The sequence below is a fragment of the Sebastes umbrosus genome, chromosome 9 (genome assembly GCF_015220745.1).
Source record: "Sebastes umbrosus isolate fSebUmb1 chromosome 9, fSebUmb1.pri, whole genome shotgun sequence".
NCBI classification, from domain to species: Eukaryota; Metazoa; Chordata; class Actinopteri; order Perciformes; family Sebastidae; genus Sebastes; species Sebastes umbrosus.
This window is the reverse complement of record NC_051277.1, coordinates 2,434,017-2,443,069: the sequence shown is the minus strand read 5'-3', so window position 1 is coordinate 2,443,069 and position 9,053 is coordinate 2,434,017. Positions and strand designations below refer to the sequence as shown.

The 9,053-nt window shown below is 40.8% G+C and overlaps 2 protein-coding genes and 1 long non-coding RNA gene across 6 annotated transcripts; 2 read left to right on the top strand and 1 right to left on the bottom strand.

The window, feature by feature from the left end:
- The first annotated feature begins 1,131 nt into the window (after positions 1 to 1,131).
- LOC119494051 (polyadenylate-binding protein-interacting protein 2-like) lies at positions 1,132 to 3,193 on the top strand. 4 transcript variants are annotated; one of them, XM_037779675.1, is made up of 4 exons: positions 1,133 to 1,275; positions 1,530 to 1,721; positions 2,641 to 2,805; positions 3,082 to 3,193. In XM_037779675.1, the coding sequence occupies exons 2-4, from the start codon at positions 1,581 to 1,583 to the stop codon at positions 3,145 to 3,147; spliced, it is 372 nt and encodes a 123-aa protein (XP_037635603.1). In that variant the 5' UTR covers positions 1,133 to 1,275; positions 1,530 to 1,580; the 3' UTR covers positions 3,148 to 3,193. The 4 variants fall into 4 exon arrangements, with proteins under 4 accessions (XP_037635599.1, XP_037635603.1, XP_037635600.1 ...); XM_037779671.1 differs by lacking the exon at positions 3,082 to 3,193 and having other exon boundaries at positions 1,132 to 1,275; positions 2,641 to 2,922; XM_037779672.1 differs by lacking the exon at positions 3,082 to 3,193 and having other exon boundaries at positions 1,152 to 1,287; positions 2,641 to 2,922.
- Positions 2,711 to 8,399, bottom strand: LOC119494038 (exosome complex component RRP40-like). The gene is made up of 5 exons (XM_037779648.1): positions 8,099 to 8,399; positions 5,895 to 6,044; positions 5,458 to 5,609; positions 5,153 to 5,377; positions 2,711 to 2,867 (listed from the first exon to the last, which is right to left on the bottom strand). Exons 1-4 carry the CDS (start codon positions 8,321 to 8,323, stop codon positions 5,170 to 5,172), a joined length of 735 nt encoding a protein of 244 aa, XP_037635576.1. The 5' UTR covers positions 8,324 to 8,399; the 3' UTR covers positions 2,711 to 2,867; positions 5,153 to 5,169.
- Positions 6,052 to 8,205, top strand: LOC119494074. The gene is made up of 3 exons (XR_005208103.1): positions 6,052 to 6,347; positions 6,465 to 6,485; positions 8,072 to 8,205. It is a non-coding gene; the product is annotated as an uncharacterized LOC119494074 (long non-coding RNA).
- Positions 8,400 to 9,053: the final 654 nt, after the last annotated feature.

Below are 9,053 nucleotides of genomic sequence, written 5' to 3'. Positions count from 1 at the left end.
CTTAAAGTCATGAAAAACAAAAACGCATTGAAACTTCTTAGCATAATAGAAGAATATGAATTACAGGTACAGCTCTAGCCCTTAATTTAATTTATTATTATTTTCATGTATAATTTTACATATTTTATGTTTTTGTTCTGTATGCACCTTGTCATTTTACTCTAATGCAATGATCTATGATCCATGTTGTTTGAATTTGTTCAATAAAAACAAATAAAAAATTTAAATATTATTATATTGTTTGTATAATAAAAATATGTTTATTATATTTAAATAAAGTATATATAGTACAGAATTATGGAGGACCAGAAGAGTCACGTAAATAGTAATAAAGCATTTAATTAATTAATAACTAATTGTAAAATAAAAATAGGAAATATGTGTGTAAATGTGTTTACAAATTAATTTATTATTCTATGAGTAAATATTAATTAATATTAAATGACACAATAAATAAATAAATATATCATTAAATGCAGCAAAAATAAAATTAGAAGTAAATGTAGCCATTAATTAATTGATAAAATGTGACATCAATTGTAAAATCTGTTTTAATTTGCTTCTTTTTTTATTTATCATTGTATTAATTCCCTTATTTGTTTACTCTTCTTTTTTATCAATTTATTTATTTATTTATTTCTGCGTTTATTTTTTATTTATTATTTCGTTATTATTTTATTTTAGCACTTATTTTTTATTTATTTATTTCTGCGTTTATTTTTTATTTATTATTTATTTATTATTTTATTTTAGCATTTATTTTTTATTTATTTATTTCTGCGTGATTTTCCCTTTGCATTTCACCCCTCATTTATTTCTCCAACCTTTCTTATTTCCCTCAAATGAGGGAGGTGTCACTCACCGTGTGTCATCATGGGATCTACTTTATAAAGTATATAACTAAATATGTATTTTATTGTTTATCTGTAACACAGGTTGCCACTGTCTACCGTCTCCTTCTAGAAATAACATGTCACTAAAACAGCTGATTAATTGTCAGTGTGTAAATAGAATCGTGACATTAAATGAATGTCACAGCTCAACTTTCCGATTCTCCAGCCCGTTCACTTTCAACAGGCCATGCGAGCACTTGAAGGCAGCAGAGCGGTTTGTCCAATCACCAGCGAGCACGGAGTGACGTCAGAGATGTAAACAAACAGAGGCAGCCCGGCGGCCATGACAGTCCAGAGGAGTCAACACGGAGTGACCGTCTGGTCCGCTGCCGAGGAATCACCGAATAACCCGGTTAAATACCGGTTATAACCCGGTTATCAGGTCTGTAAGCGGGTAAAACACAACCTTTTATATCTTTATAATGTCAATAACTCTCTGGATGTTTGTGTTATTGTGTTTCTGTCTGTTGTTCTGCTGTATTCACGGTCAGTACCGGCTGTTATTGTCTGTCAGCCAGACAGTCAGTCAGCGGCCATCACAGCAACCCGCTGACCGCTGGGTACCGGGTACCGGGGCTGTGTTTACCGGGTACCGGGGGGGTTTTACCGGGTAACGGGGGTGTGTTTGTGCCGCAGGTCGGACCGGACCTTAGAGACCGAGGCTGAGTGTCGGAGGACCGCGGGGACATGAAGGACCCGAGACTCAGCAACATCAGCAGCAACATGACGATCAGTAACGAGGTGATTCTGAGCAGCCAGCTCGGTTCCGATGAAGACCCGTTCGCTGAGTACATGTGGATGGAGAACGAGGAGGAGTTCAACCGGCAGGTGAGCACCGGAGGACCGGAGGTTAACCTCCACTGTTTATTATAAACACTTTATAAACTGTTTATTATAAACACTTTATAAACTGTTTATTATAAACATTTTATAAACTGTTTATTATAAACATTTTATAAACTGTTTATTATAAACATTTTATAAACTGTTTATTATAAACAGTAAACAGTTTATAATAAACACTTTACAGTTTATAAAAAGCAGTTTATAAACTGTTTATAATAAACATAAATTGATCTGTTTTAATTTGCTTCTTTATTAATTTATCTTTGTATTAATTTCCTTATTTATTTACTCTTGTTTAATTTTCACTTTTATTTATTTACATATTTTTTTTTAATCAATTTTGTAATTTATTTATTTTTTTATTATTTTAGCACTTATTTTTCAATTTATTTATTTCTGCGTGATTTTCCCTTTGCATTTCACCCCTTATTTATTTCCCCAAACTTTCTTATTTCCCTTAAATGAGGGGGGTGTCACTCACCGTGTTTATTATAAACGGTACACAGTGTACCGTTTATAATAAACAGTTTATAAACAGTTTATTAACATTATTTTACACTTTCACAGAGTTAAATCTGTTAACTAGCTCCAGAACTGATCAGAACCACCAAATAATAATTTATAGAAGAATTATAACGACAGTTTGTTTAATGCCACTGTTGTTTTTTCTGAAAAAAATTAAATAAATATATAAATAATAATATATATACATATATATATTTATTTATTTATTAGGGCTTAATTTTTCAGTGTGGGATTTGTCAATAATTAAATTTTGATGCATGTTTGTTTACATCAGAATCAACCAGAACAGCGTTACAGAACGATGAGTGTCTATATATATATATATATATATATATATGTATATAAATAAGGTGGTGTCCTTTAAACCTCTGTGCAGGTGGAGGAGGAGCTTTGGGAGGAGGAGTTCATCGAGCGTTGTTTCCAGGAGATGCTGGAGGAGGAGGAGCAGTGGGAGTGGTTCATCCCGTCCAGAGACCTCCCTCAGCTGCAGGACCAGATCAGCCTGCTGGTTCTGGACGCCGACGAAGACTTCGATGTCGTGGTGAGTTCACGGTCCGCTTCGCCACCCCCATCGGGTGCTGTCGTTTCCGAGCTACCAACGATCTGCCATGACGACGGCGACAGAAAAATAGGCAGCAGTTAGTTTCATAATCACTTAAACCTGCAGTAGGCAGACATCCCATAATAACCTTTCAGCATGTTGTAGTTTAACTAGACTTCTGCACCTCATCATGGCTTTAGAACATCAATAATAATAATATTTATTAATAATTATTAATTCCATGAACGCCTCATTCTTCTTCTCCTCCTCCTCCAGGTGAACAGCAGTCTGAACCCAAACGCCAAGGAGTTCACCCCCGGTATCCAGAAACACATCATGTGACCCCGCCGGGCTCCGCCCCCTCCCCCAGTCCGCACTGTGACATCATCAACAAGATGTCTGCCGTCTCTCCGGTCGCCACTCCACCTTCAGCCTGACGTGTTGCCAAAGTTCTGCTCTCGCATGTCTTCAAGTTCAGAGTCCCGTTACCCTTAGTTACTGCTGTCTGTCCTCCACCCGTCCGTCTGTCTGTCTGTCTGTCCTCCATTCGTCAGCCTGTCCTCCACCTGTCCGTCTGTCTGTCTGTCTGTCCTCCACCCGTTTGTCTGTCTGTCTGTCTGTCCTCCATTCGTCAGTCTGTCCTCCACCTGTCCGTCTGTCTGTCTGTCTGTCCTCCATTCGTCAGCCTGTCCTCCACCTGTCCGTCTGTCTGTCTGTCTGTCCTCCACCCGTTTGTCTCTCTGTCTGTCTGTCCTCCATTCGTCAGTCTGTCCTCCACCTGTCCGTCTGTCTGTCTGTCTGTCCTCCACCCGTTTGTCTCTCTGTCCTCCACCCGTCAGTCTGTCCTCAACCAGTCCGTCTGTCTGTCTGTCTCTCTGTCCTCCACTCGTCAGTCTGTCCTCAACCCGTCCGTCTGTCTGTCTGTCTGTCCTCCACCCGTCCGTCTGTCCTCCACTCTTTGAATGTACCCCAGCTGAGAGTGATGATGATGTCGGTGTTTCACTTTAAGAACAATCTGGTTTCTGTTACAGTCTAAAAACCGGTTCAGGTTTTATTTAGAGTTTCGATACGGACTGATCCGGTCTGATCCGGTTTCAGTTGGTTGTTTTCAGTTTGTTCGGTCTGCTTTTTCCCAGCATCCTTTGTGCTCTTTGCCCCTGTTTGACCCTCAGAGCCGCCTCATTAACGGAGGTTTGTTTGTTGTTTAGTCGAGTGATGTCCCCATACTTCGCTACCAAGTCGATACCGCCGGGCCTCGATACCGTCGGGCCTCGATACTGCCGGGCCTGGAGACAACCGGCGCCACGTCGTCACAAGGACGATGGAAAATGTCTTTATGACACAGTAAACTCACTATGGACACCTCAGCAGGCGACCTAGTTAGCGTTAACAGCACGGTCCTGCACGGAGCTAACGGCTAACGTTAACAGGAGGTTGCATTATGATGCGTTCAGGCTCTATTCGGTAAAAATGAGTAATGAGTGAAGGTAAAGAACGGTGGCGTCTCACTGGCGTCGGTATCGACCTCTACAGTTCTGGTATGGTGACATCACTAGGTTGTTTTTTTTCTAAATGCACATAAAGTAAAGTACTGTATAAAAAGTCATATAAAGAAAAAAGTTGTAAAAAAATATCTATTTTTCTTAATCTATTTGAAAATAAATGTTTATGGAGAAAAAGTTCTTCCGAGAGTTTCTTGTTTTTATTATTGAATAATCTATTGGTGTTTTATTATTGTTAATAATAATAATAAGTTAGTGTTTTATTAATAACAATAATATTAATAATAATAAATTAGTGTTTTAAAACTAATAATCTGTTAGTGTTTTATTAATAATAATAATAATAATAATAATAATAATAACAATAATAATATGTTAGTTTTATTAATAATAACAATATTAATAATAAGTTAGTGTTTTAATAATAATAATAATATGTTAGTGTTTTATTTTTATTATTATTATTATTATTATTAATAATAATAATAATAATATGTTAGTGTTTTAATAATAATAATAATAATAAATTAGTGTTTTAATAATAATAATAATATGTTAGTGTTTTATTTTTTTATTATTAATAATAACAATAACAATAATATGTTAGTGTTTTAATAATCGTTTGGTTAAAAAGTCGACGCATTTAAAATACTTCTGTCTAAATAACCTTTAAAAATAAAGATCAGAAGAACAAAGGCGAATTATTGATTATAGATCAGTTGAGGAAATACCAAACAATGCTGTCGTATTGATGCGTCAAAAACATTCTGCCAACTGTACGACGGCTGGAAACGGGACCTCAGAGAACAGGAAGCTGTCCTCTGTGGGACCAGGTGTAGGTGTACCTGTGGTCCGATGTGGTCTACAGCGCCCCCTGTGCCACCCTCCTGAACAGCTGCTGTCTCTGCTGGGCCGTCATGGTGTCGCAGCTCTGCAGCAGGTTGGAGATGACGAGCGTCCGCTGAACGCTGGAGGACTTCACCCACAGACGGCCGTTCATCCCGACCACCAGCTCACAGGGAAACAGCTGCTGCAGGTCAGACAGGACGTCGCTGTGGGGGGACAGCAGTCTGTGGAGGGGGGGGGTAGACCAGGTGATCATCGAGTCTCAGGACAGGATATATACACAGAGACACCTGAGGACGTTTACCTTCTGACGAGTCCCAGAGAGACGGTGAAGAGCAGACCTCCTCCTCCAAACACTCCCATCCCATTGGCTCGTCCTGAACTGTCCATACACACCAGCTCCGGCTCCATGTCCTTATTGGCTATGATGAACTGAGAGAACACCAGGTCACCCACCTGTACAGGTAACACACAGAGAGGGAGGGGTTAAACACCAGGTCACCCACCTGCACAGGTAACACACAGAGAGGGAGGGGTTAAACACCAGGTCACCACCTGTACAGGTAACACACAGAGAGGGAGGGGTTAAACACCAGGTCACCCACCTGTACAGGTAACACACAGAGAGGGAGGGGTTAAACACCAGGTCACCTGTACAGGTAACACACAGAGAGGGAGTCTCACCTGGACCTCTCTGTGTCCTCAGTGTCTCACCTGGACTTCCTGTCCTCAGTGTCTCACCTGGACGTTGGGGCGGTTCCTCTTGGTGGCTCCCTCAAAAGCCAGGTAGGACAGAGACGCCTGCTCACTTCCTCCAAAGTCCACCTTGAAGACGTCTCCCGATTTGACCGTCACGATGCCGATGACGGTCTCTCCTTTAGCGGGGACATACTGAGGACACAGAGGGACAGACTCAAACTCCCAGCATGCACTGCTCCATCACCCGTCCACTTCAGTGTTTATATCTCCTCACTTTGTTACATTTGTCTTTACATACATAGTGTCTCTAGTGGACATAGTGTCCTCTAGTGGACATGGTGTCTCTAGTGGACATAGTGTCTCTAGTGGACATGGTGTCCTCTAGTGGACATAGTGTCTCTAGTGTCTCTAGTAGTGGACATGTTGTGTCTCACCCTCCTCTGCTGGGAGTCCATCCAGAACACGTTGGGCTGTTTGTGTCTCTAGTGTCTCTAGGTGTCCTCTAGAGGACAGTGTGTCTCACCCTCCTCTGCTGGGAGTCCATCCAGAACACGTTGGGCTGTTTGTGTCTCTAGTGTCCTCTAGGTGTCCTCTAGAGGACAGTGTGTCTAGTAGAGGACATAGTGTCTCTAGGTGTCCTCTAGAGGACAGTGTGTCTAGTAGAGGACATAGTGTCTCTAGTGTCCTCTAGAGGACAGTGTGTCTAGTAGAGGACATAGTGTCTCTAGGTGTCCTCTAGAGCAGCGGTCCCCAACCCCCGGGCCGCGGACCGGTACCGGTCCGTGGGTCATTTGGTACCGGGCCGCACAGAAAGAATAAATAACTTACATTATTTCCGTTTTATTTATTATCTGAATCTGAATGATGTTTTATTTTGAAAAATGACCGGATTCTCTCCGTTACATCGTAGTGATACGTTAATAAAGTAGCTGCATTTAAAGCCAAACTGGATTTGTGGGGACGGCGCGTGAACAGAGGCATATTGGACATGTTTCAAACATTAGCGGGGATTTTGGGTGAGACTGAGCCCGAGCCTTCATTCTCCCAGCTGGTGCACGATCACCTGTCTTTGCTTTTAAAAGAGTTCGAGCGCTACTTCCCAACCACAAAAGACCCACGAACTGCCAAGGAATGGATCCGCGACCCATTTGTCAACAAACCAGGAGAATCCAGCATGTCTGTGCAAGAAGAAGATCAGCTGCTGGAGATCGCAAATGACGGCGGCCTTAAAAGTGTGTTCGAGACAACAACTCTGCCGGTGTTCTGGATTAAAGTCTCGGCAGAATACCCTGAGATCGCCACAACAGCACTGAAAACCCTGTTGCCATTTCCGACATCCTGTCTGTGTGAAGCGGGGTTTTCTGCAGTGACAGCAACCAAAACTAAATTACGGAGTAGACTGGACATAAGCAACACACTTCGGGTGTCACTGTCTCCTATTACCCCTAGATGGGACCGTCTCGTTGCAGAGAAACAAGCTCAGGGCTCACATTGATTTAGCGTTATGGTGAGTTAATTTTTTCATGCACTTTATATTCGTTTTTGTGGTGTATCTGTATCTTATTTTTGTAGGCATGTTTAAACGTTACCATAGCGACCAGAGAGCGTTAGGGGGCAGAGAGGATGATACTCATGTTATGTTGTTGGCGCGATGTTAAGAGGACGCTGCTAATAAAGTTGCATATGAGTACACAGTGCATTCACGTTTATTATTATATTTACAATATACCACTGTTTTTATGCCGGTCGTATCATTTTATTTTGTTGTATTTATCCGCCACACCTTGAAGGCCTGTCCGTGAAAATATTGTCTGACGTTAAACCGGTCCTTGGCGCTAAAAAGGTTGGGGACCGCTGCTCTAGAGGACATGTTGTGTCTCTAGGTGTCCTCTAGAGGACATAGTGTCTCTAGGTGTCCTCTAGAGGACATGTTGTGTCTCTAGGTGTCCTCTAGAGGACATGTTGTGTCTCTAGGTGTCCTCTAGAGGACATGTTGTGTCTCTAGTGTCCTCTAGAGGACATGTTGTGTCTCTAGGTGTCCTCTAGAGGACATGTTGTGTCTCTAGGTGTCCTCTAGAGGACATGTTGTGTCTCTAGTGTCCTCTAGAGGACATGTTGTGTCTCTAGGTGTCCTCTAGAGGACATGTTGTGTCTCTAGTGTCCTCTAGAGGACATGTTGTGTCTCTAGGTGTCCTCTAGAGGACATGTTGTGTCTCTAGTGTCCTCTAGAGGACAGTGTGTCTCACCCTCCTCTGCTGGGAGTCCATCCAGAACACGTTGGGCTGTTTGTGTCGGAGGACGCCGCTTTTAGAGACCAGCAGCCGGTCTCCGCTCCGCCTCAGACCCGGACCACACAGCACCTTCTCCGGCTGAACGGGCTCCGTGAGAGAGATGGTGTCGTCGGTCTGAAAGGAGAACTCATCTCCCGGTAACAGAACCGAACCGACTCGATCCTTCAACCCGGAAAACATCGCGTCTCTTCAGCAGCTCCACAACATGCTGCTGTTGCTGTTCCACGGACTCATGTCAATGTGACACACACACCGGAAACAGGAAGCTCAGCCCTCTTCTTCTTCTTTTGTATTTAATGTGTCAGTGTTTCTATATTGTTCAGGATCAATGTGTTATATGTATTAAATCATAATTAAATTAAATTGAATTATGATGTAAGTTAATTTTATTAAAATTAAATAAAAAAATATTTATTTAATTCAAAATTAAATATATTAATTTTAAATTAATTTAATTTTAAAATAATAGCAATTTTAAATATTAATAAATACATTTTATTTATTTTGTAATAGATATTTGTTTTTTCAGCTTTATTTTTAGCATATTATTATTATTATTATTATTATTATTATTATTATTATTATTATTATAGTAATAATACTATTTATAATGTTTGTATTTCAACAGTTTCAGTGATATATATATATACTATATTATGGAAAATGAAGAGAATACTTTGATAAAACGACTTATTTTTCTTCTTTTTTAATATGAGGCTACTTTCAGTACTACTACTACTACTACTACTACTACTACTACTACTACAGTACACAGTACCCAGTACTTCCAGTGTTGACTCCAGCTGTTGTCCAGCAGAGGGAGCTGTGACTCTGTTTTCTTCATCTGACAGTTTTCACTCGTCTCTTGTGTGTGTGCGTGCGTGTGTGTGTAGTGTGTGTGCATGGTGTG